The sequence below is a fragment of the Leptosomus discolor genome, chromosome 6 (assembly GCF_034619465.1).
Source record: "Leptosomus discolor isolate bLepDis1 chromosome 6, bLepDis1.hap2, whole genome shotgun sequence".
NCBI classification, from domain to species: Eukaryota; Metazoa; Chordata; class Aves; order Leptosomiformes; family Leptosomidae; genus Leptosomus; species Leptosomus discolor.
In genome coordinates, this window is record NC_141396.1 from 12,766,554 (window position 1) to 12,794,245 (window position 27,692).

The window sequence follows — 27,692 nt, forward strand, 5'->3', positions numbered from 1 at the left end:
GATAATAAAGCCAGCATGGTCACTATGGTGGTGCAATTTTAACCATTTCAACAGCTTTTCTTCCAGCAGTATGGCTTTACTGCTCAAAGACATTATCTCTTTTTTAGTAAGAAAAAATGACTAAAACCCTAGTGATGATGGACCTAAAGGAATTGGGAAAGCATCCAGGGGTACTTCAGAGATCTCTGTCTTTGGTCCAAGTCCAGCACTGTGCTTGAGAGAATATATTCCCCCTTTGAAAGGGGTTCAGAGCTGAGAAGCTCATGCTCACTTCTGTCTGTGGAGGCATATCCTGTTTGATATATTCTGTTGGCTTGGTCAAACAGTCAGGAGTGCCCAAACCATTGCATCATGTTTGATACTGCACATCTTTCAAATAACTGAGCTCAACGAAGGACATAACTCCATACTTAAGACTGCTGTGCCTAACGGCTCTTCATGAGGACTGGCATGATCTCCCTAGTTTGATCCTCTGTGTAACACAGGTAGGAGCCTTTGCCTCAGCGATTTGTGTCTCCTAGAACATAAGCAGGTGCTTAAACTTCTAGTTAGGCATCCAATGGAGAATTTGCTAAAAGCTTTGCTGAATGGAGGCCTTAGTAGTTTGCATTGCTCAAGCACCTTTCTTAGATTTGACAATACGTCGTTGAAAACTCCAGATGTTACCCAGTTAATTGCTAAGAGAAACTCAGTTAAGACTACCCAAGGGCAACCCGGAGCTGAGTTAAAGTGCAAGATCCCTGTGTTTCTTTCTAAAAGGATATTCAGGTTGGGTGCCTCTTTAATGTCACAGCACCTCAGAGCACCATTCCCTCAAGGGTGCTCTCAAGAGGAGAACAGGGAGTTGCTGTCTTTACCTTCAAGACACCAGGAGGGAAATGGCATGAGATATCTGTAGGAATCCCCAGGCATGTGCCTCTGTCAAGGGATGTCTTTCCCCTGCCACATCTTCAGTCTGGGATCCTCCAGAACAGAGCAACACAGTTATTTTTGGCTCATCCATTTGGAACCAGTGAAGCTTCCAGCAGGGTGCCAGGGCAGTGTAACGACTACAGCTTCAGCCTATAAAAACAGAGCATCTGGGAATATTTGTTTCTCTTGCCATTCCCAGGTATAGCTCTGCTCCTCCTGCTTTCCATTCAGGCAAGCCTCCACTATTTCTGCCTTCACAACAAGTTGTAAAAAGACTGAGAGAACATGAGGAATATAGAGCTTATGACATGGAAACCTGCCTGATGCCAACCATTTACATGGGTACCTTTCATTGCAGTTGGGCATCCAGAGGACATTTTCTCTCTCAAAGGGAAAGAAAAACCAAAACCAAACCAAAGCAGAACAAAAAAAAAAAAAAATCCCAAACCAAAGTAAATTAAATGTCCTTTTGGCCAATTTTATGAGCTGCCCTCAGCTATTAATTTACCAGCATTCATCCAGACAGTGGCAGCTGCTTCAGCACACCGGGCTCTGGAGTGATCTGCTCCATAGCAACAGCCAGCCAGCATGAGCATACCCAGCATAAGCATGATGCAGAGCCACTGAGGGTCCTTTTGAAAGGAGCAAGAATGCTTAAAGTTAAGACAAGGTATTGCATCTTACCTGAAAGGGGGAGGATCTATAGCAGCCACAGTTGTTATACAGGTCAGTGTAGGCTGGGTAACTATTTGGCTGTCAGAAACAGCTCTTGCCATAGGCTTATCACTGCCATGTGATACGAGAAAATCTTCCAGGTGTTTCTAGTGTGTGTGACATAGGTTGTATGGATTTTTTTGTATGCATCTATGACTCACTTTTCTGTCTTTTAAACAGGCTTGCACCAAAAAAATAAAAAAGTTGCTTTTTGTTTGTAAAGCAGAGTAAGGAAATAACATCACTGCCCTCTTTCGGGTTTTAAAAGCCTTTTTGGGCTGGTTGACTGTTACATAAAGTTTGACGAAGCTACATGCACCAGGCTGGAATTCAGTTTCAGGAGTGGAAGGTTAAAACCTGTTTCAGGATTGTTTCACATAAGCAGATCTCTGTTCTGGAGTGGAGAATACAGATACCTGATATCCTTGGCTTTTGGTTTGTGGTGGGTTTTTTGTTTGTTTGTTTCCCAACTGTGATTTTTATTTATTTACTGTAATTTATTGTAACAATTCTGAAACGTGCTAGATTAGCAGCCCAGGAGACTAATGTCACAAAGTGGCAGTCTGAATTACACCACAAATGTCCTCTGCTGGATTATCTCTGGGCAGGAGGAGAAGAGTTTAGTCAGCTCTATCAATTCATTAGCCCTCCCCATCTGAGGCAGGCACAAGGGGTCCCACTTGGTGTCAGTAGTATTGGTAGCTGTTCTGAAATAAATACAAATCCAACTCATTTTAAATCAGGCCACTGAGCAAGTCATAAGCTGCTGTAAACTGTTGTTATCATGTGAGGCTGAAGCAGTTCTTTTGACATCCCACTACTTTGATATAGTTGACCCTTTCCTGAGGACTTCTCAGTTTCATCTTTCTGCTTTTTATGGTTTTAAATAAAAAAGCTCACAGTGTGAGTTGTTCCTAAGACTCCTGAGGCAATCTTAATAGCTACCCATGTCCTGAGTGCTTGCTCACATGAACACCATTCCCCACTACAACACTGCTCTTCACATAAGCAAACCCAGGGGAAGGAGGCAGCATATTTTCCAGAAGATCCCCTAGTCCTCCTGATGACTGGGAAAGCAGGGCTACAGCACACACCTTGTAGAACATCTCCTTCACAGTGCAGCTGAGTCAACCTCAGGAGGCAGTCACTTTCTCTCCACTGACTACTGAGGAAGTTGAGGAAGTGACCACTTTTCCTCTGGTAACATCAGACCTTGTGACTGTCCTCCGTTTGGTCTAGGTCACCCCACTGATCCAGCCTCTCAGAGTCTATTCCAATCCCTTCTCTTTTCTGTACCACAGGGAGACCTCCAGAGATCCCTCATTCAGGTGGATTTTGGAGATGGCATTGCTGTGTCATATGCCAATCTCAGCTCAACAGAAGATGGGATCAAGCACCTCTATCAGAACGTGGGCATATTCCGAGTGACTGTGCTGGTGGAAAATAGCCTGGGTTCTGACAACGCTGTCCTCTACCTGCATGTAACATGTATGTATGCTCGTACTCATTGTTAGCTTGTGTCGTTCTTAAACGAATTATTACTTGTCCTTAGAGATGACATTTGGGGCTTGTCAGCTAGGAGCAGTGGTGGGATGAGTGTCCAGCAGAAGACTTCAGACTGAGAGGAGACACAGATAATAGTGACATTTGCTTTTTAAACCATGTTTCACTTCTAATTTTGGGTAGTCTACTTTGGGACCCCTCAAAGGAGTGTCCAGCCCTTTCTGAAGTGTGCCTTCATTGGCATGTTTACACTTCCAGAAAAAAGAAGACATCCAGGATCTTTAATCACTTTTAAAAGCCTTGACTTTTTCTTGTACATATGTTTTGCCCTCTAATGAAATACAACCACCTCTGTGATGGAAACCAGTGCATTTCAGTCTTTCCGTTGCCATAGGAACCAAAATCTTGGTGTTAAAGAGTATTACAAGAAAAGTATTATCTTCACATTGCTCTCCTGCTGTTCTTTTTAACCTTTTTATACTTCAGCTGTCTCTGATTTACAACTGAAATGTATCTCGAGTCCTTGCATAAAACCAGCAATGTGTTCTTTCGTATTTATTCTGGCATACGGTTATGAACCCAAAGGGTCAACCTGTTACTGAAATTCTGTACGCCTCTAATGGATTTTGTTTGGGGCCATCATTTTCTGTATAGAGTGGGGGTTTTTTTGTTGATGATTTATGTTTGCATCTATGTGCCTCTGTGCCGGATTTATTGAAAAATGAAGGAAATTCTAGAACTTGAAGTTATGCTTACAGAAATACCACTTGCCCTGTACCAAATTAACTCCACATATTGTCTAGGTAATTTAGCACGTTCCATATACTTTAACTCTAGTTTTGGAGTTACTCATACAGCAGGAAAACAGCTGCCTCTCCAGGGGAAGAGGGCAGCTCTTTCATGGTGCATTGTCATGTCAACAGATGGGAGCAGTGGGAGGTACAGCTGTGGGAGATAGGAGGTTTATGAGGGAGCACTAGAGAAACAGGAGCAAATGTCTCCCTGAGTGCCTCCTTTCAAAAAGACCTTTGGTTCACGATCACAGTGCACCATTTATGATTCCCTAACCTGATAGATCCCGTCTGTGGCAAACTCGTGTGTCATGTAATCCTTCAGCACACCACATGTTTGAAAAACTGGTAATACCACGCAAAAATAACTGTATTCATAAATTAGTTTATTGTGGAGCTTGGGATTTTGATTTGGGGGCTTAGCCTGTATCAATTCTATGCTGAGGCACTGGTGAATCAAGGTAAATTCTCAGCTTTTAGACAGCTACTAATTTATTTTTTTTTTTTTTGCTATTTAAATGTCGTCCTAAGTAGGGTAGAGAAAAGGGCCTCTGCTCAGAATAAACATACATACACTTCTTTGATTCCGGAGTCATATTCTAGTTTGCGTCCCTGCATGTGCTTGGGTAATTATCATGGGAGCTGCTGCCGGTTCTGAATACAGAAATCCCCCTCCCACTGCTGCTGGTTATGAAAGTCTGCTCAACAGGAGCTGTGGTCTTTTTTACTTTTTTTTTTCCTTTTACTCTTTGTAAAGGTCATTGAAAACAAATGGAGAAGTGTTTTGGTGGTTGATATTTTGCAGGAGGTTCTGACAACCTCATGCGAACAGGGTTTGTAATCGTTCGCTGTTTGACAAGAGATGATTCCATGGGGACCATTGCACACGCTCAGAAATTGCAAAGAAATGAGGCCACGTGAAGCAACAACTGCTTTCTTATGCAACAACCACAAAATAGGAGGAGAAGGCAGGTGTCCAGCCTTCACTCTCACTCATAGTGGCTTTCTGGTTTATAGCTGGTTTAGTCCATTTTCTTGAGACAATGAAGGCTTAAGAAACCTTTTGATTGTTTAAGCAGTACAACAAATAAACCATATTCAGATATGTTTGTGTGACTTAGCAGCTCATAATGTATGTTTCTAGTTTGCATAGGTAATGCCAACATAGGACTTAAATACTGCACAATCGTGGCAGCCAGGCCCAAATTATATGTGCCTGACTCCCTGGAGAAGTGACAGTCTCACCTTTCTCTACATGACAAGAATTAGGGACTTCAGAATAGGTTGCAGACTGAGCATGGTGCCACTCAGACTAGCAATAGATTTGCTGAGGACAGGGATGTACAGTAAATCCAGTCCCCTCCAGAGCCTAACACCCAGATCCACATAAGCTTCTAAATCCATTTAAATGCTTGCATTGCCACTCAGCTCTCTGCTGAGTATACTGCTTTGGGTGTATGAGCTTGGCCTTTGGGAAGTTTTGTAAATATATCTGTCCTTACAATAAACACACATGCTGTGTTGCTAAGATCCACAGAAAAGCAGTGTACAACCTAAACATCCAGAGAGTTTTAGGAAGGGCTACTAACTGGGTGACCACTTGTTACAGGGTTAATATGTGAGTGTGTACAGCGAGATCTGGGCCTTCCAACACTCTTCCCTAACTGTGGCCAGCAGCCTTGATGAGTGGAAAACTGCAGGCACTGAACCAGAGTGTCTGTGATCTCAAAAATAAGAGTAAATCCCGTGCCTTCCTCATTCTGCTGCAGCCATGAGGCCAGTGCACAGCAGAGCGAGAGCCTTTGCTGCTGGTCCAGGGGTCCAGAAATGCAGGTTGTGTGAGGCAGGAGCATTTTGGGGTGAATGGACAGTAAATTGTATATAAACTGCTTCTGCAGCCAACAGGCTGTCTCTGAACTATCCTGGCAGGTCAAAATTTTCACTTGGAAAGTTAGTTATGCATTTGCCTGAATGCTTCAGAATAACATCACCTCCCCAAGTGAACCTTCTGAGAAGCATCTCCCTCTCTGTTGTCTGGGAATTGTACACAGTTTTTTTTCCTGGGGCAGACGAAGGTCTGTAGTCTCCATGGCCCTGCATGAACTTCAGAAATGAATTCTCTTCAATTCTCTTCAAACTTACCTGGGAGAAAGCAGTATCCTACCAAGCTAAGGGCTTATCTGGAGTGAGCTACCCCCATCTGCTGGCCAGACAGTAGTTCAGCATTTCAGCCTCTTTGACCCATCAGCTATATGTGCAGAAATGCTTAGGCAGAATTGGCTTGCTTGAGCCATTCTTTCATGTTCTTTTCTAGCTAGCATATGGTGGAGGTCCGAGGAGGTGCTGGGCACTCTCTGCAGTGCAGGATCATTTGAGATGTATTCAGAGCAGCTACGCAGTTATGTTGGAGTGTATTAGACTTTACACGGGCTCCATTGTCACTGCTGTCACCGCATCCAATGTTAGGAAACGTATTCCTTTCGAGCGCTGTGCTGACATTGGGCTTTTGGCAAACATCCCAAAGGATACCAGAGCTGCAAAGTATTTAGCCTGGGAAGCTTCTGGTTTTCAGGTCTAAGGGTCTTGCTGAAAGAAGCCACAGCCCAGTCACAGAAATGTACCTGAGAAGGGGAATGCCATTAAAATCATATGGGTGAAATTCTGGCTTCTCATCAATTTTCAAGAAGAGTGTTGACTGCTGATTATAAAAGGAAAAATGAGCCATGGTCTGTCTATAGCAGGCTTTGATCATGGAAAACTCCTAATTGGGCTACTTTAGGTGAAGCAGCAGCTGTGACTACAGCCCAGTGACTGCAGCCCAGAGAAAGCTGCATGTCAGTAGCAAGTTAGGAACACTGGTCCTTGTTTATTCTGGCATTGTTTATACAGTCTGATTTGGGAGAATTTTTTCTACTCTCTCTCTCTGCCTATGTGTGCTACATAGGGGTACAGGGTGTTTACTCCAAAACGTGTCATGTTCCTTTAGGTTGAAAAGCAAGGTCTAAGTGGTGATATGTGCATGGGATATGTCCTGAAAAATCCTCTCCTGAAGTATATAAAATCCTCTACTAATGTATCTCAACTCCGTATGGACAATGCAATCAATCCTCCCAGGCTGTCGTCTCTGCTTCTCATCACCGGGGAGCCTGCAGATGTAGGACATGTAGATGTGGCCTTAATTTGTTTAAGAAACCCATGTCCCCATGTCACATGGGGTTTCATTCTCTTTCTTTCTCTGTCACTCTCAGGACAATTGCTTTGTTCTCTAAGTAAACAGTCAGAATGCATTTTAAAAAAATAATCTATAGGACAAGATGTAACAACAAAGGCCCATCTGTCTCCAGAAGATGGGAAATGTGTAACCCTGGGCATAATGTCACTTGTCGAATGAATTATGTTCTGTTTATACTAAAGAAATAAAAGAGTTTATTAAGGAAAAGGAGGGAGTATAAGGTAACATTAAAATGAAGGCACTCAGTGAATAGCTGCCTTCAGACAGAGTTTCAGCTGATATAAATAGATATGCCATTGTGCTGAAGTTCACCAGATCATAGCAGTTTGCATCAGTAGAGATGCTCAATGTCCATTGAAGCCATTTGTCCTGCACATTCTTATGTCTTTCCAATGAAGGCCATATTCACATAACAGGGCTCTGCCCCTGTTGTTTAAGTTGTATATAAACTCCCTGAGTGTATGACGTTCGTGCAGTAGAAAGTCCCAAGTTTTTCAGCTTCAGGTACAAGGGCAGCTCTGTTCTATGAGCAACAGAATTAAGTTTGCCTCTCTAGAAATGGCACCAAGCTGAAACATTAACTGTCATGCCCCACAGTCATTTGGAGGACTTCTCTCCTGCAAACCGATGCATATCCCTCTAGTTCCATTTTCTCCCAGGCTGACATTTCAGATGGAGGGAGGACTCACCTGCTGCTTCTGTCTCTACAGGCCCCTTGGAACATGTTCACTTATCTCTGCCATTTGTCACCACAAAGAACAAGGAGGTCAACGCTACAGCAGTACTGTGGCCAAGCCAAGTGGGAACACTTACTTATGTCTGGTGGTTTGGGAACAACACGGAGGTTTGTATTTCCTATGGACTGAGATCAAAATAATCCTGGAGGAGCTCTCTGACTGAGCAGGGAGGGAGAGCGGGATCTGGGAGTGCTTCTAAGTAGTCACACATGCTAGAAAATTATAAAACAGAGACCAAGAGACTAATGGTTCTTTGACGTACCAGCCCTGAAATGTAAGAACTGTTTTGTGTTTGTTGCTGTTACTTAGCTGTAGGGTTATTGCTATTTCATGCAAATTGCCAAGAGCTTTCTCCCTGCATTTACATCGAAGGTGGATGTAGTGAACCAAAATCTGGAAGAGTTTCTAGTGTGTTTTTCCACCCCCACTTTTTCAGTAACAACAAAAAAAACCCCTAAACTTAAGGGCTTAGGTTGTTTTGGGGTTTTTTTTGGGAAAACAACCTTTCAAACTTAAGCTGTTTTTCTGCCTGGAACTGACTTTACATAGCCCTAGAGTTTAAACCTAATTTCTCTGATGACTAACAAGGGAAGAGACTGCCATCAGTTTTGTGCCTCCCCTTAAATATGCTGAGCCCAATCCTGAGCCCCCACACTGTGCTAAGCCACATGTGCAAAAATACCTTATTACTATGTGCTACCAGTGGATAAAATGGTTCCCAACACACCTCCTTGCCTCTGGACTCTGTTCAGAGATGAGAACAGCATGCACCACATTCTGCTGCCTCTATGCTTGCCGTGTTGGTAAATCTGCACAGGCTTGTTAATAACTGTTATTTTACATAACTAAAGTACCAAGAGACCCTAATTAGTTTCTAAGGGTAGAAATTCTCATGGATTTTGTAAAGCAAGAGGCAACTTCAACTACACATGATTATCTTCTGTGTAATGCAGGTCAGAGGGTTTCATCAGTACCTTCTGCTTTATTTAACTCTTTGTGATTAAGGCAGAAGATGACTTTTTGTTGTTGTTTTGCATTAATTTCCCTCAGATGATGGAGAATTCACTGCTTCCCTTTTTTACCCTCTCCCCCAACTATTTCCCCACAGCTAATTATCCTGAGCATTGAACACATGCACTGTGTTTGTAGTCTGAAATTATCTAGCTTCGGTTTCAAGCTGTTGGATCTTGTTATGCCTTTGTGTGTAGATTAAAGAACTCTCTGTACTATCAGAAATCATCTCCCCCTAGAGGTACTTACAGGCTGTGATTGTCACCTTTTAACCTTCCCTCTGATCTGCTAAGCTCGTAAGTGATCAGAGTTGGTCTAACTCTGTTCTCGTTGAAGTGAGAGTTTTACTACAGACTACAATGGTAACAGAGTTTGACTTAATACTGGGTGCTTTGAAGATACCACCCAGAATTCACTAATAAGTGAAAACAGAAGTTAGGGCAGACACTGCTGAAAGGGGACACAACTCACTGATAAACTGGCTGCACAGCAAAGCAAGGTGAGGGGATGTGTGTCTTCTCTAAACACCGTCACTTTCCAAAAACAACATCTCCATGTCTAAGGATGACATGGGAGAACAACTGAGAAATCTTAATTTGCCTCCTGGTTCTGTCACAACCTCCTTGAGTCACCTTAAATGAGTCACAGCTAGATCTGGGAAAGCAGTGTGACCCCTGAGCAGTCAGTCTTGCAGGCCCTTGTATTAGCATCTGGGCCTCTCTGGGGAGTGCAGCAAAGATGGACACTATAACATGGGATCCAGAACAGCCAGCATGCTAAGTGGGAAGGAAACACCAGGATCTTAAAACTTAGCTCCTTTGGAAATTATACGTACCTTACTTTGAGTTTCAGGATGACATCTCCATCTGGATCCCTGGATCCTCCCCAGAAAATGGGCTTCCGTGTTACAGGACCCCTTCTAAGTCTTAAATTTCCAAGCTGGAATTCACTCCCCCATAGGCTAAAGAGCCAAACTAATTTTTACTTTTCCTTTCAAGCCAAATTAACTTAATTTCTCCTTTTCTGATATATTTGCAGCCACTGATCACATTGGAAGGAAGCATCACATTCACATTTTCTGTGGAAGGGATGAACACCATCACCGTTCAGGTCTCAGCAGGAAACACCATTCTTCAGGACACAAAGACTATTGCTGTGTATGGTGAGCTCTTCCCCCTTCATTTCACATAGGATTCTCCATAGTCAAGAGCTAGAGAGCGAGGTTAGCTGGCAGCAACATGAGATCTTTATTCCAGGATGCTTTGAATGGGATTATAAGCTCAGTTCCAATGTTATCAGTTCACATAACGTCTTTGAAGGCCACTGACTGACATTAGTCCAGACTGAGATGATTGCAGAACATTGATCTCCTCCCTGGAGGCCCCTGCATCTGCTCTATCACTATTTGGTTATCCTACATGATTGTCAAAATGTTAGGTTGTTCTGCATGCTGGTTTTCCCCCTTCTTGGCCAGTAGAGGCCTCTTAACTCATGCAAAAGCTGCTTAGCTTGAAAGGTAAGTCAATGCTGTGTACTGCAGTTCTGTACAGAAATCTGTACTGATTTGATATTGTACTCCAGCCTCAGAAGCAGTTAGGGCACACAAATGTCATATAGTGTAGATGAAGGCTCAACCACTGGGAATCCCAGTTTTAGCTATTTATACTAAGCACAATTTCATAGTGATCAGTGTGGGCATCTCTGTTAACAGCAACAGAGATTAAGAAGTACGTTTTCCAAAGCTAGTCCTCTCCCCACCTTTATCCCTGTCCCCTACTAGTTAAGATTTCAAGTGTTTGGGGCATGTCTATGAGAGTACAATTACAGCTTCTTTCACAGGGCTTGCCTGCTTCAGAAGTTAAGATGAAGGTAGCATTTCATTTACATTCCCAACACAGCTCCCTTTCCAGTGCTATTCACCCATTGAAGTAAGGACTGGTCACCTTTGTCGGTTCTGTGACACTCGAGCAGTGAATCTCTCAGATTCTCCAAGTCTCTCAGTGAATCTCTCAGACGCACTGCTGGATTCTCTGACAGTCTGTGCATCACCTGCAGACTGATTAAGCAACACATGAGCTGCGGCAGGTTTCAGTTAAGTTCTGCCCGCTTGTTTGGCACTTTTCAGTCTTTACTCACCACCGTATCATTGTATCTGCAGAGCAATTTCAGTCCCTGCGGTTATCATTCTCTCCAAACCTGGATGACTACAATCCAGATATCCCAGAGTGGAGAAGGGACATCAGTAGAGTAGTCAAGAGAGCTCTGGTGGAGGTAAGCAGAGCGCATAACCTGTGTTACAATGGTTCTAATTTCTGCTTTATGCCTACATTCGGACTGGATTATCTGTTCTCTCAAAGTGTTTCTCTGTTTCTACCAACTATAAAAGGAGACTAGGCTAGTGTTTGAGGCCAGAATCCTAAATTTTAGACAGGTGAAATTATCCCATCCTGAGACAATCTGGTGCTCAGAGTGAGCCTTCAGTTTATACTTTTTAATGACAGTGAATTATGTGTAATATTTCTGAGAAAAGGCCATATAGAATATAATGACTTATACCTGTCTATAGCTGTACAAATGTCTTTACTGCTGCATAGCAATTCTTATTTCTGTTACTGTTGGTCTTATACAGCAGTGTAATGTAGTGATATTCTAATGGAATTACAAATATGCTATAGGAAACTTAGGAGACTAAATTGAAAACAGTTTTTCTGCAGAGAAGAACACCACAGTAAGTGCTTTATGTCTTTCACATAGCATGAGGTTCACAGGTCAGGATTGGATGCTATTTTTCCAGTCAAAACTATGGAGAAGCTCTAAAGTTCCTCCTTTAGATGAGGAACAGAATGTCATAAAAATATTCTTGTGTGGCTGAAGATTTGGATTTCAAACCGAGAGACTAAGAAATGTTAGAAGAGACAGCTGGGGTTTCTCAGCACAGCAGAAAAATAGTGAAAGGAACTGTTTGAAACAGGGATTCTCCTTTTTTTTTAAAATAAAGATACTCAGATTTTGAAAGGATACGAGGCTTGTAGCTGTTTTTAACAAGCTTGTATGTTCATGCATGGAATCATCTGTGCAAAAAGACTGTTAAGACACTGTGCACTAATCAGGTGCACACAAACTTGCCTGGATTGTTTCTCAGACTTTTTCTTCAATTTCCTCAAAAGACAGAAGAAGAGGAGGAAAAAAAAAAAAAAGTACATTTTTTCTAGAGCTTGTTCTTCTGACTTATTTATGCCTGTATCAAGTATTCAAGGATCCATTTATTTTCAGGATGAATTTTCAGAATATAAACAATTCAATAAAACAAAATCAAGCCATAAAAAAGGGCTTGTTAAACTACAGTACCAAGGCTACATTCCAAAAGCAAAGCAGTGAAAACACAGAGAGTCTTTTTGGTTTTTGACAAAAAAAAAAAAAAAAAAAAATTGATAGCTGATTATCCCTCTTTATATAGGTAAATGATTCACCTTAAACAAGCCTTTGTAAGTAGTTCCTGTAAAAATTAAAGATAAACCCAATAGATTTCTACAGCAATTAAGTAAACTGTATAAAAATGTGTTGAATAACTAAATAATTCAATAGGAAATTATAGCTGTGCTATAGAATTTTTATGAACTTTTATTAAAGTATTATATTCTTATTACAGAGTACCATAGACTTGGATAAAAAATTCTGCATAAGAAATTATAGTTCTCTACCAAAATCTGATCTTCTGTCTAAGTAGGAATAATTTCATATTATCACAAAATATCCTATTTTGTATTATTATCGTAATTATTCACTCACATCATTCATTTTCTGAGTCTTGTCTCCCACTTTTGATGAAGAAGACAAGAATGAACTGAGTAGATCAGCCAAAAGCTTCCAGACAAAAAAAAAAAATCATTCCCAGCCTCTGAAAATGAAGACTTTCCATTAACTGGAAAGGCATATTGTGTCTTTTTCTTGACGTCTTAGAATAATCTGTTAGGCAAGCACAAATAATGCAAGCCCTGGCTTCACAGAATACTTGGAAATGATGTATGAGACCTTTATACTGTTATAGGGGTTTTTTTCTAAATCCACATTTAAAAAAAACCCAACAGCAGCAAAACCACATGCTTTTCCTTGGTGTGCAGTGGAGGGGAAGGGTTCCCCTTTCATAGCGCCACAGGATATTCCCTGGATTGTCAGCAGTCACGTATGGGGTAGCCACAGAATTAGCTTAGGTAATGGTGATTTGTATTCAGTTTTGCTGACTCCTTGTCCTCCATCCATCATCTCCTTCAATGAGCAGATGCTCCACATCTTTGCTTTTGAACTACTAGGGAGAGGAATTCATGAGTCCATCCAGCTGCTGTGGTCTGTGCTTACATATGAGGGCACTTTTGTTTTGCCTTTAAAAGTGACCTACTAAATTCAGCACTTGGAAACTTAAGGTTTAAATTGAAACCTTGAGATTTAAATGCATTTGCTGGATAATCCACAACACAGAGAGGCAATGGAGGAAGATTCAGCAAACTATGTTTCTCATTTTGGCTCACAAAACTTCCTGAAGGCCAAACTAGCTCCTTTTCTGGAGAATAACCCTGCAATCTGATTGTGTAATGTAAAGATAACAGCAGCTGAAACCCATGACCAGAGATGACCCAGGACCCTGGTGGTGATGCCTGTGGCATATTTTTTTTCTGAATTTTGGCTAATTTGTGTTTAAGGGAGATTTGAGTTCTGACTGGTTGCTTATGATTTTCAGCCAACAAGACAAAAAAGTACAAATTTGCAGATTAATACAATCTTTAACACTTAAATAATTAATAAAATGTGGTCCTCATTAACTTGTGGAATTGACTTGGGATTCGAACTTATAAGAATTTGTTTGTCTTTTGGGATTCAGACTTGATTTATCATCTTCTCTCTATCTGAGTCTCCACAAGGCTTTTAAGGCGTTTTGGCTAATCACACCTCTAGAGTGCAATTCTGCCTACATGCCTTGCCCTTTAACATGTGGCTTCTTACCATTGACGAGATGAAGAACCTCGGGGATTAACTTGGGATAGTCAGATAACTTTAAAAAATCTAAATTTAGAGAAAGCAAAATCGTACCATAAGCAGCTGTTATTTAGGAGCTCCTTTTAGCATGTCTGATTATCACTGTTGCCTGCATATTTTACTGGAGAACATGGTAAAATAGCTTAGAACAGGAAATTGCTAATCCCTGCCTTTTTACCTGCACTGGATTTTATCAAGATTCTCCCCTGTACTAGATATACCCTACATCATTTGTACAAGTACTGGAATGCCTTAGCAAAGAAGCTATCAGCATTCAGTGCCATCCCAACTGTTTATCTGTCTATTATTTGTCTACATATCAGGCAATGGGTATTTCAAGCAAGCATATTCTGGTCGCTGTGCTCCCTGGTCTGCCCACATCTGCTGAACTCTTCATTTTACCATATCAAGATGCCACAGGAGAAAATAAAAGAACAGCAGCAGACCTAGAGCAGGTATTGTGTCCATTACTTGGAGAATTGTATGTTTATGCATTTGTGTGTGTGTGAGTGTGTGTGTGTGTATATATATATAATTGGGATTTCAAAGACACATTAGAAAGAATAATTATGGTAGAAATGCATCTGATTCACTGGGGTCTAAACTATGACTGTGGTACATGCTACAACCTCCTTGGGGGTTTTTGGTTGTTTGCGGGGGTTTTTTTGTGATGGTTGTTTTTTTGGGGTTTTTTCCCAAACACTGGAAACATGCTTTGGAGCTATATTTAGGAATTGCGACTCCCATTTGGGTTCCCTCAGTAATGTTAAATTGGCATAAATTTGTGTGATGTCTTGTCTCTCCCTTAGAAGTTATGTTCTACTTCATGGAAGTAGGAAGAAAGCAGAAAGGATTTAGGGGATGATGCCTGCCAACATGAGCTTGAATATCCTCACAAGGCAAAGTTTATGAGGCTGTCAAGAGTGTAGAAAGCACTGGAGGACAGAGCTGGACGGTAGACCTGGGCAAATCAGAACTTCATTACTTTAAGGCACAGGGATGGAGTTGGATTATCTGCCTGCCCTCTTCATGATGCTGGCAGTTGGGTTCAGCCACTATGGATTGTTTTCTCTGTGCAAGGCTGAAGCAGGTTATGACAACTGGAGGACTATACCTTCCTGCAGACCCAAAAGGTCCTGCCCACCAGATGAGTCTAGCACGGTTGTGTGTAAAAGATGAAATACTGTGCTGGGCAACATCCTGAAATATCTCTCAGCTTATTACGTCACACTTCAGGGGCAAGGATAACTAGCCCATCACTGTACTTCTGCCTCTTCATACAGCATGTCCGTGGCTCAAGCAGACATACCCCACATTGGTATGGGCTATATGTGCACTGGGGTAGGCAGTGTCACCAGCTCACAAATATCAGCCTCGGTGCTATGGTGAAATCCTCGGCCTTACTGGATGCCTTCCACTGGAAGGCACAAGGGTTTTAGCATTTCTCTTTGGATTTGTCCCTCAATTTGTGAATGAGTGAAGTCTTCCCATTAGTGCATGTATCAACAGTATCTTCTCCTTCCTGTATTCTTGTTTTCTAGTAGCCTTTTCATTTACCTGACCTGTTATTGGCTGTTGCAATTGCCTCTCGCAGTGATAAGTTAACAAGCTGTGGGCCTCAAACCACTAGGTGACCCATATTCTTAAGCTTTCCCTTGCTCAGCATTCTTAGCCATCATCTTTTTTTGACAAATGACTTTCCTCTGCAATTTTCACCATGTAATAAACAAAAAAGATGGAGATTTACTGCTCTGCAAAACCTTTCTTCCCTTTTCTCCTTCATCCCCCTTCTTCTTTCCTCCATCACAAATTGGCAAGGAAGCCAGTCCATAAACTTTCAAATTTACATCTGACCCAGCTCCCCTCAGGCACTCAGCAGCTTACTGTATTTTGCCAATTACTCCCTCTCTTTGTCCCTTTCTTCTTCCATCCTGTAAAAACGGAATCTCTGTGCCTGTGGAAAAAGGAAGCCCTAACAGTGGTCTCATGACCCTTTTTATGGACAAGAAGAAATGTCATTTTCAGTGGGACTCCAGCAACTTCTCTGGCATCCTGCATAACCTTTGAAGATAGAGAAACTTTGCCATTTGCAGCCAGCTGTTTCTTGTGGAGAAATGTTTCCCCTGCTCCCATCAGGATCATCAAAATGTTTTTCTTACTGGTCTGCAGATACTGCGTTCCTCTTCCTAGTTACTGCGGTAGAAAATGACATTGTTTTCAGTGGGAACTGCCTAAGGACAGCCCCAAAATGTGTATCTGCCCTCAGCAATGAAGCATATTCTGATACACTGTTCCTGTTTTGACATCCATTTGGCCTTTGATCCTTCACTTTCCCTTTCCCAAAGTGTTTCAGTGCCCATTCAAGAGCTTTCTCCTGTGCCTGAAGTCACAGGGGTGAGTACTGGGAGCAGATGTTTTTGCTGATGACAGTTTAAGTTGCTTCTTAGTTACTTTATGATCTATAGTGTTCTTTTTTGGTAGGAACAGAAATCTGTTTTGTGATCATGAGCAAACAACAAGCTATTCAAAGGCACGTATGTGAGTTTGTGTGTTTGCAGGTGCACACCCAAAGGCGTTATAGTTCTGGATGTTTTTTTCCAATTTGGAAGAGAACCTTCAAAGTATGCAGGAATAAAATGGAAATAGTTTGCACAAACACTGCAACAGAATAAGATTTCTTAAGGAAGCACTTAATTATATAGGTTCCTTTTTTTCATGGTGTCATATCACATGTGGAAGCTGCTTTCCAAACCTGAGACTTGTGGTGAACCTCTCCAGAGACACAATTTCAAGTTTATGTCCTGGGAAACTTGCAGTCAGAATAGATCAGGTGAAAGGAGTTAACAGAAATTAATGTTTCTATTCTGCAAAAGCCCTTCTTTCAGTACCCAGGGGAGGGAAAACCTAACTCATCCTCAAAATCAAAAGTTGGTGAAACTGAGTGAAATACCACAGAAGGGCAGAAAACCCACCATGCACGCTGTAGGCACAGATTTACCAAGAGAATGAAGTGTGCTGTAGTCCCCTCCTATTGGAGCCTCCTAAAGTCGGCATGTATGCTTGTGGTCCTACGCCATGGACGTGGTGATACAGCCCTGAATCCACCATATTCTCATGACAGGTACCAGAACAGAGGCAAGGGACACTCTGTGGTCCTGACGTTCCGCTCATCCAACCGGGGTTTGAAAGGGAGAAGCCATGTAAATCATGTGGGTGGTGCATGCTAACTTTCGTTAGCCAGAACAAGCAAGGCTAAGGACAGCTGATGGAGTAGGGGGAAGAGAAAAGTGGCTGAAGAGGGAATTCAGACTACATCTCCTGACATTGTCATGGGTTGAGGCTAGGTGGGTCACTAACAGGAATGACAGATTCTCTCTATTAACCCGTCTCCCCTCCCAGAAGGAGAAGGGAGAGAGACTTATGGTTTGGAAAATAAAACTAAAACAATTAATGAAACAATAAAGAAAAAATAAGAAAACAATATAATAGAATTATTTTATTTATTATATCATTATATTATTTACAATATATGGTTTATATTGTGTGATATATGAATATAAATATTTATAAAATTCACTAATTAAATATATACAAAACCAATACAAACCCCAACACCTCCTGTGGTCTCTAGGTACTTAATTCCCATTGACTTCAGAGGCAGCTGTCCCTCGGAAATCTAGGTCTTAGTTTCCCATTTGCCAAAGTCTATAGTACTACTCTGTGCCACTCATGTTTTATGAACAGTAGGCCATAAACACAGTAGGCCATGAAACACTGGGTGCAGTGATAGCGGGACTGTGGAAGTTGCCCTAGGCCCTGCATCACGCTTGACAAATACACATTTCCATGCAGTTTTCCATCAGGGGGTGCATTTGAGGCTCATGCTTTTGAGACAGTGGTTAGATGGTAGATGCCATTTTCTTCTTCAGCTGATGTACCACCCTCATTCGGGCGCCCCAAATTATTTTTTGTGTGCACACACAGTACCAATTATTGTCATACCTGTTTGCAGATTACATTTAGAAATGTGAACTCTGCATTCCTGATATTTCCCGTGGGAGACTAAAGTACCTTTTAAAAAGTTTAACTGCTCTTGACAACTGAAAAAAACCCACTATGTATGAGTCTGAGGAAGATTTCTCAGTGTGCAATATGGGACAATTCCACCTAACACTTAAATACAGAATTTCTGAGGACCTCAGATTCCACTTTCTGTAGTCAGTGTAAACTTATTCTTCACAGCTTCATAAAAATCAAAAGACCTTTTCATCTTGCAGAATCCCAAAACATTTTGCATAGTCAAAAAATCATGTTTTTATGACCAGAATGTTGTGACTTTGCTTTTTTTTTTTTTTTTTTTCATTAGGTTACTTGGTTCCCCTGCTTCATTTCACAGTAATTGAGGACAGACTACCAACCTGCTTAAAAATGTAGAAATAATTGGCAGTTGTAAAACGCTACTATTTGATTTGCATGTTGTCACTGCAACACCACTAAAATATCACAAATCTTGCAAACAGAGCCACCCATAATTGCCATTGGCCACTTGAGCTGGCATGCAGCTGTTACACCATCTTTATGGACAGGGCTGGTGACTTTGATGATTATGGAATTCAGATCTGCCACTTCAAAAGCGCTGAATTCTTTCTTCTCAGTGAAGGGCAAACCTCTAATTAGTAGCATTTCAAGTAATTTTGGAGTAATTTTTAGCACTAATATAATTCAAAATGAATGCGTGTTAGAAAGGTTTTCTACTTACAGTTCAGTTGAGGGCAGTGATACAAATACGCAGATATGATTACTCAATTTATTTCAGTGTATGGTTTTACTCTATAGGAAGATCCTGAAGGGTTATCTTTGTATTTATGCATTTCACAAGTTATCTGCTCTCCACATTGTTTATTTGTGGAGGCTTTTTGTCAAACATAGTGAATGTGTCTCCTGTTGGTCAAATACGATGTAAGCAGAAGATACATGAGAATTCTAAAGTGATGGTTTCATATCAAGTAAAGGTTTCGGTGTTTTCATGCATCCCTTTAGTTCTTCATTTGTATGCTTTTACCTGGCCTATTCAAAATACCTGTAAAGGCAGAGTGCAAAACAGATGCAGGAGCAACTAGTTAATGACATCTGAGGCCATCAATCTTGTCTCTGAAAAGAGCTATCAGCAATGTAGCAAGCATGACAGTCTTTGGCAAATGGCAACACCAGCTGGTTGGTAGCCAACTGTGCTCAAAGTGTTGCAGCTGTGGCCAGTGACTGTATCCAGCCAAAGAGATGGGAAATTACATGGATGACTGAATATCAAATGGGCTTTGATGAATTGAGGAGATGAAATACCTCTGGCAAATTTAACACTATGAAGAGTGGCATTCAGGAAGCCTGTATGTGTATATGTCTTAGGATTCTTTCCTTAAAGCAGATTTAGTTTTACTTCTGCATCATTCTGACTCAAATCTGCTAACAGACTGCCTAGCATGGCTGGCCTATGATTCTATCCCAGCCAAACCAGGACAAAGCCCTTGTACCAAGGGCTTTTTTCAAAAGCCAGCTTTTCTTGATCAGCAGCTTGTGTGCTTGTGTGGAAGAGGCTATTGATATATCTTGTCTTAATATCTTTGAGTTAACTCCTGCCATGTGACTATCAGGCCTCTCACCTTCTCATCCTTTGCTCAGTGTACAGAGCCAGCCCTTGATTCTCAAGACTCCTGATCACTTTCGTTCATCTAAAGTGGATCCTGGCTTTTATGTCAGGTGGAGCCCTGTGCTTTCACGGTATCTCTGGATCCTAACAGCAGCTTGAATGTAGCATCTTTCATTAAAATATCCCAAGAAATTCCTGCTGGACCCTGGAAGTCAGTGATTATGCTCTTTTCAGTGCTAAGGCAAACAAGCTTTAGAGGCCACACGTGAAGTAACCAAGGTTATGCAGGGCGAGTGGCACAGTCTAAAGTAACCCACATTTGCCCTGACTCCTGATTCACTTTTGGAATGCTGGTTCAAGTTGCTGCCTACCAATCAATGTGCATAATTCTATCCTTAGTTGTTTGTTGATTTACTCAATGAATTGCAGTGTAGCACTCATTAGTTGAGATCCTTACACAGTATCTATAAAATTATCTAGATTCTTAGCTAGTACATACTGGCACAGTTGAATCACATTCAATTAGTCTAAACTAATTTACACCAGAGGTTTCAAAATTCAATAAAGGTATGGGAAAATGCCCTTTTGAGTGATAATTCTGTTTCTTGGTGCACATGGTTCTTTCATAGTCCTAATTCTAACAAAGTGCTAAGAGAAGCCAAATTAATTTTTGTTTTGTTCCATTTTTAAATTGGAAACTCTTTTTTTTCCTTCACAAATTGTCTGTTATTATTATTCATTATATGTCCTTTGATGAAAAATGATAGATGAAGAATGGTTTCTATTACTGAATTATTTTTGCACATCATGCTTAATTTTGCAAATGAAGCAGATAAAGTCAATGAGGCTCAGTTAAGGACCAAAACTAATTCTGAAAGCTAATTATTTTCACAAGGGAAACTCCTGAAGATTATAAATTACAAGATTGCTATTCTAAGAAGTTTTGTCTTCAGCTGAGTTAGTTGCATCTTCAGGAGTGAAAGAGGAAGAGGGACCGGCCTGAGACCAACCTGTTCCCCAGCTGAAGGTCTAGCTGTTCAACTGGAGTTGCATAGCTATTTTCAAAACAGGCCAAAGTTTTTGTTTTCTTATGTGCTTTTTAAACAAAACTGCATCCATGTTACCACTTTGAATGCAGAAATAAAGGGAAGCACAAGACTCAGAATGTTTCCCATTGAAATGTTTTCATTACCTTGGTGACTGAGATCAGCCTTTGTGTGGAGACTTACTTCAAAGACACTTTATTAATGTTGCAAACAAATTATATGAGTCAGAACCACTCCTAGGTTAAAGTCTGATCACCTGTGATCCACTGAACTAAAAATAGACTTGATGCAATAGGAAAGGCAGAAAAGCCACTTCTCCAATCTCAAAGTGAGTGTCCTGAGTGATCTGCAGTTCACAGATCCCCTTGGGACCATGTGAGGACCAGAAACATCATGAGGTCTATCACTGGAGAGCAGTGTCCAATCCTAATGTGAATTTGGCCCTTTAGCTGTGTGTAACCTGCTCATTGTTCTCAAATACTGATGTTTGTAAACCATTGTGCGTGGTTTCTATTTCAGATAATTTTTATAAGTACAGAAATGCATTTTTCTGCCTCTTTTTATAAAGTCTGTATGTCTATTTAAAAAATAATTGGACTTTCCACGTAAAGAGAAATGAAAATATTGCACCAAGCCAGCAAACATTTTAAAAACATGTCTGAATGCATCTGTTCTTCCCTCAGAAGTGTGTGTTAGGAATTTCCAGAGCTGCCTGAGGAAGGCAGATGTCTCATTCTCACAAGAACTTCTGGTGCTTTTGAAGGTCTCAGGCTGTTATTAATTTTTTTAATTGTTCAGATTCCACAAAGACCCAGGCAAAAAAGCTGCACCCCAAAAGCCACTGTGAGAGCATGTAATTAATTGAGCCAAGGAAATGTGCTGTATACTCTGAGCAGTATGAAGAGTTCTGCCTGTTTTGACACTTTGCATGTAGTCCTGGAACAGTGATGGCTATTTCAAGCTTCTGCTGAGATACTGATGGTTTCGGGCAGAAATAATTTTATTCTGAGTTGCATTTGTACAGGATGTAGTACAATGAGATGCTCATTCATGATCAGGTAACAATGCAATACAGTAATAATAAACTTCAGTCGTGACTCTTTCTCTCTGCCTTTCTTCCTTTTCCTTACTACTTCACTCTTACTGCCTCTCCCCTCCCTATTATTCCTTTTCATCGGCTCACCAGACAAGAATATTGGTTGAGCTTTCTCTCACACACTTGACTTGCCTGCTGGGAGGCTGCCACAGCACCTCTCACCTGTAATGTCCCTGCCAGTGCTGTCGTTTTTCCCTCTTCACTCTGCGCCACAGGAGTCCTCAGACAGGCCAGGTGAGATCTCGGTGTTCCTTCATGTCACTGCTGCCCAACAAAGTCTCTGATCCCTTCTCATTTTGACTTTCTCGAGGTTCTCCTATTCTTCCATTTCTTGACCAAATCCTTGATGAAACCATTCTCCAATACTAGATAGCAACATTTGCTAGCTGCATTCTCAGTTATACATCACATTAAGCCTCTTTTTGTATAGAAGGCATCATGTATGGTTTTTACCTCTACTGTTTCCATGACAGTTTTATGCAGCTATCACAATGTGTGGAAAAGGCATGACACAATGTAGTTGGCTCTTTTCTTCAGTTTACTGTCTTGTGGTTGTCTTTTTTCATAGGCTCAGCTGCCCCAGCAGCATCAGGGTCTCAGAGCACAAAGGAAGATAATTCCAGCAGAAATTACGGAGGAGAGTTGTTAGGTCATGTTTGGGACTGGAAATAGCCGGGATATTTTTCCCGTTATTTCCATGAGCCGTTAATGTACCTGGTTTACAGTGTAGCAATCTGCATCTGTTGCTCCAGTTTTAAAGTTGAAGCACTCTTTATAGCCATCAATCTTAGTTATTAATATGCTCAAATTCTTAAAGAGGGATATAATTCGCTTTCCAGGCTTTCTTCATATACTGCACATCCTTGTGTCACCATCCCTGCTGCTCTGAGCTCAGCAGATGGCTCTTTGTAAGCAGGTGGTATTTTTTCTTGCTGTTGGAAGAAATATATGTACTGCTCATTCTGGCACCCATGAAAAAAATGTAAACTTTAAAGAGATATATTAAAAAATATAAATAAAATGCCTGTAAGAGTTATTGCCAAATTGATATTGGACCAAAGGCACCTATTCAAGTGATCATCAGCCAGAAATGAAGTGTGTAAGCCAAGAGTATTGAAAGAAGCATTAAGAATGTTAAAAAAATAAAAGAGGCAGATAAATCTCATACTGTGATGAATGATAGCCAAGGAACATCTAATCATGTCTGGGTAGCATTTACTGAAATAACTCAACCAGACAAAAATGAAGAACATGAAAAAGATGGTGTAAAAATTATTGGAATGTTCTTTTTTTCTGACAATTTTTCATTAATCTTCAAGAAGGAATAAGGATTTATTTAAAACAAATTAAATTAAGTGGTGAGCACTAGAATACCATTCCTCTTGATCTTGGTATGGCTATAAAAACACAATGTTCTCAGCAACTGCATAATAAGGGTTATGGGGTGGGGGTATTTCTTCTCAGTTTTACAGCCACCTCTCCATAATAAACCAACATACAAGACAGTGGCTATCTTCATTTGCAAAATTGCTCACTGCTGTAAGAAAATGTGAAATACATGAAACATCTGGCAATGAACATACAAAAGACACACAGCAAACTGTCAACACCATGTCTCTAGGCTTCCATTGCTTGATTAATCTACCTGGATTTATTTATCTTTTAATGGCAACGTGCCCAGAACTTCTTGGATATGGAGCGATATGGAGAAAGTGGCTCTGTGCAGGTTGTGACTGGCTGTTTACCAACAGATTGGACCAAAGCTTGGCTTCTTCACTATACAAATACAGATTTCCTGGTAGTCTTATCTCAGCAGATGCTCATCTTTTCTGTTGTGTCCTTTAAGGAGGAATAGCCTGCTTCATTTCTGCTAGAGCTCTATTCTTGTCATCAGAGTTATGGCAAAATAATCTAGTGATCTAAAAGCTCTGTGGAATGTTTGTCCGATAAAAGAGAGAATATAAAAGCATGTTCTCTCTGTGTGTATCCCATAAGAATAGATGGAACATGCATTTTATTTAAGCCACACTCTGTAGTCAGTAAACACTTTCAGATTTGAGCTGGTTCTGGTACATGCTTAAGGATTAGGGAGGATTAGCCAACTTGAAACTCAGAGCTGGATGAAGTGAAATTTGGTTTTAGGACTTGAAATTTAAGTGCAAGCTGGGGTAAGGGCTTAAACTATTCATTTTGATTCAGGTGTATCACGTTATGAACATGCCCTAGGATCATGGAGCTGGCCACTCAACAAGCAAAAAGTTATTTGTTGTGAGCAAATGAGTGGTGACAATTTAAATGCTTCTCTTTGCTTGAATACTAAATGGAGTTCATTGATGTGCTGTTGATGGCTGATGTACTTGTTGCTATTCGTTATTGCTAGCCAATAGTACTGACAGATGTATTCAGCTTTTACAAACTCCCTCTTCATAAGGTGATAGGAAATTTTGCTTGGAAAGTCTAGTTCCTCTGCAAAATCTTTGCTTTGTGTGCAGCTCTATTTCCTACCCACCTATTGGCAATCTAAACCGACGCTCAAGAAACAAATTAATTTCTTGTGTTCTCCTTTTTTCCAGATTGCAGAAACACTGATCCAGAAACTGAACCAAAACCTGGTCCATTTTGAGTTGAAGCCAGGGGTTCGAATCCTTGTCCATGCTGCTCATTTAACAACAGGTCAGTGTCCTCTCCCTGTGTACACGCTCTCTGTTGCTCTGTAGCAGAGCAAGCAATATATTCCTTGATGGTAGTAGTGTGCCAACAGCTGTATTTGAAACATTTCTTATTTTTATGTCGCAATAACAACACAGTGTATAGGCAGACATTAAAATGCCTTCTTCACCTCCCCTTTCTTTGTCATGCTAAAAAGATATAGTGGCTTTTGCATTTACAGCTAATCCTCTTGTTTACTTATGTGCAAGAATTTGCTGCTGTTGTTGGAAATGCAGTATAAGTAGCAGGAGAAATACTTCTTGGCTGTCTCTGAAATATTCAACAGCCGAGCAGCACCATGGCGTATTCAGCCTGGATCACACAATGCAAAGGTTACCAGCTAGCCTTGGGTATATTTGGATATTCTAGAGTCAACGAACATTCCAAGCAACTAAGCACAGTTCAGAAGGGGTTCAGCAGTCTGAAAGACTAGAATCAATTTACATATGCACAAACATAAGATTAGACAGTTTGGCCTTTAATTCTATCTCAAAATTAGCCTTCTCCAAAGTCCTGATATTTAATTACATGCATCTCTTTCTATTCTGTATGCTAAACCCTCATTTCACAGCACAGGCCCTATTTAACTATTACAAGAGATGGGATGAACAAATCTGTGTTCAGGATTCTTAGGAATTCCTTTTCTCGAGGAGGTGCTGATAATTCAGATCAGTCGGTATCAGCTTCTTTTACTAACTTGCAAACTAAAAGCCTCATGTACCAGCAAACTTCTCTCCAAAAAGCTTTGAGTGGTATGAACAGGTGTCCCCAAGCAGGTGTCTGTCGACATGCTGCCTTGTCCATACACAGAAGGAAAAAGGGACTGTTAAGAAAGGGTGTAATTCAACTGCATTTAAATCTTCCCAGAAAAAAGCCTTGGTGTTTGCAATATTTCATTTTTTCCCAAGCAGAACTTGCTAATATCTACCCTAGGAATATTGCTGCATGTTTCAGCTTTCCATTAGCTGTGGAACAGATGATCAGATGCTTAGTTTTACACATGTTAGAACCAAAAGCATAAAAAAGCAGAGATGCAACACAGTTGAGTAATCTCTAAAGAAAAAAAAAAAAGAAACAACAGCTTGAGAAGTCAGTTTGTTTGATTTTTTTTTTCTTCAGTAGATGTAATAGACATGACACAGAAGAATTGCATGAGTTTACATTTAAGATTTAAATTCATATACATTTTACTAGGAATACATATATATGTATACATATACATACTAGGAATATGGCTCCTTATCAAGAGACACAATCCTTGGTCTAAATGTTCACAATGACAGATGATACTATATGTACTTCAGAAAATGCTCACTGCCCATCCCTTAAAAGAAATTAATCTGAAAGCATCTTAATGTGCACCTCAAATGTGGAGTTACTTGCAATTGCTCATCATTTTAGAAATTTGTTCCTGGGAATTTACTCTGCCGACGCACATGCCTGTTTTCCATTTTGGTCAATGTTCATTAAAGTCAAGATCAAATCCCAAAAGAGCCTTTAGACATGACTACTCTGGCCCTGTAGGCCTTTTCTAAAAAATTATAGTTAGAAAGAATCACATGAGATATTCCTAGGAAAGGCTCATCTTTACCTCTTGCTACTGAAGGGACATTCCTGATTTCATGTAGTGGAAACAGATGACACTTAAAATCACATATCCAGCCCTGCCTTTATACAAAATGAAACTGGATCCAAGTTTTGTGCTGCAGCTTCTTGGAGAGGAATTCTGGGCATCTCTGCACAAGGGGGCGCACAGGGTCCCCACCTGCTCCATCCGTGCTCAGAGCTGGCTAGAAGCTGGTTAGCTCCAGTCCTGAAGCTAGGTAGTTAGTGGAGGTACTGTAGCACTTTTCTGGGCTACTAAACCTTGTCTGCTGCCCTGAATGAACCAAAAGGCAGGATCTAGCAGTGTGGCATACTGCCATGCTAAATATGGCCTCCAGGGATGTGCTGGCCTGTTTCTTGCTAGCTCAGGCTGAAGCAGAGGGTGCTGGCTCAGACATGCGGTATAAATACATGGTCTTGGTGCTTGCTGAAAGTGCATGGGTTGATTTGTATTTACACATGCACCAGGAATGAGTACTTTTTGTCCATAATAGGTGTAAACACTCATTTGTCCTGCAAGGTAGGTTTTGTTGTACTTTGAAGCCACTAATGAGATGCGAGTAATTGCTGTCACTGGCTTCACAGTGTCCTATAGGAACACTACAGGATTTTGTCTCTTGCAGAAATATGATTCAGTAAGAATGCAAAATGAGCCTGGACTGCCAAAACAGATATTAAAAAGCTCAGAGAGCAGCCACTGTGAGGTCTTTGAGGGAATATGGCTCCTTATCAAGCTGCAGAGGTCATGACTCAGTTGCTTGTCTAAATAAAAGGCCCAATTTCATGACATCAAAACTTGGGAATAGTTTAGAATTTGACAAAAGAGAGATTTGCTTCACTGCTGAAATCTATTGTTTTGATTGTCAAGGAAGAAGAACAGTTGTCCTTTTGAAATCCAAGCTTTTATAAAAAATTAAATAAAATAAATCAGGGAAACCTGGAAGACAAGCCGGCAGCAGAAGCAGTCCCTAGAAAGTAATCCAGGGGGATGCCCATGGCCCAGAGGTGCTGCTCTGGTCTAGTATCTGTTCATAGAACCATAGAATCATTCAGGTTGCAAAAGACTTTTGAGATCATCAAGTCCAACCATCAACCCTACTCTACCAAGTACATCCCTAAACCATATCTCCAAGCACCACATCTAAGCAACCTTTAAACACATTAAGGGACGGTGGCTCAACCACCTCTCTGGGCAGCCTGTTCCAATGCCTCACAACCCTTTCAGTAAAATATTTTTTCCTAATGTCAAGCCTAAACCTACCCTGGTGCACCTTGAGTCTGTTCCCTCTTGTTCTGTCATTAAATACCTGTGAGAAGAGACCAGCACCTGTCTCTCTACAATGTCCTCTCAGGTAGCTGTAGGGAGCAGTAAGGCCTCCCCTCAGCCTCCTTAAGACTAAATAGTCCCAGTTCCCTCAGCCACTTTTCATAAGATTTAGTCTCCAGGCCTTTCACCAGCTTTGTTGCCCTTCCCTGCACTCTCTCCAGCACCTCAATGTCTTTCTTGTGTTGAGGTGCCCCAAAATGAACACAGTACTTGAGGTGCAGCCTCACCAGTGCTGACTACAGAAGGACAACCACCTCCCTACTCCTGCTGGCCACGCTATTGCTAATGCATGCCAGGATGGTATCGGCTTTTTTTCTTCTTTCCCAGCCTTTTC

General features: G+C 41.0%; 1 protein-coding gene across 1 annotated transcript in view; it reads left to right on the top strand.

Moving 5' to 3' along the window:
• Positions 1-27,692, top strand: part of SORCS1 (sortilin related VPS10 domain containing receptor 1) — a 303,971-nt gene that overhangs the window by 271,260 nt on the left and 5,019 nt on the right. Inside the window, exons 19-24 of the mRNA XM_086467217.1 lie at positions 2,928-3,114; positions 7,863-7,996; positions 9,939-10,062; positions 11,059-11,171; positions 14,255-14,386; positions 24,291-24,390. Of these exons, the coding sequence (XP_086323343.1) occupies positions 2,928-3,114; positions 7,863-7,996; positions 9,939-10,062; positions 11,059-11,171; positions 14,255-14,386; positions 24,291-24,390 (790 nt within the window). The remainder of the gene's footprint in view (positions 1-2,927; positions 3,115-7,862; positions 7,997-9,938; positions 10,063-11,058; positions 11,172-14,254; positions 14,387-24,290; positions 24,391-27,692) is intronic.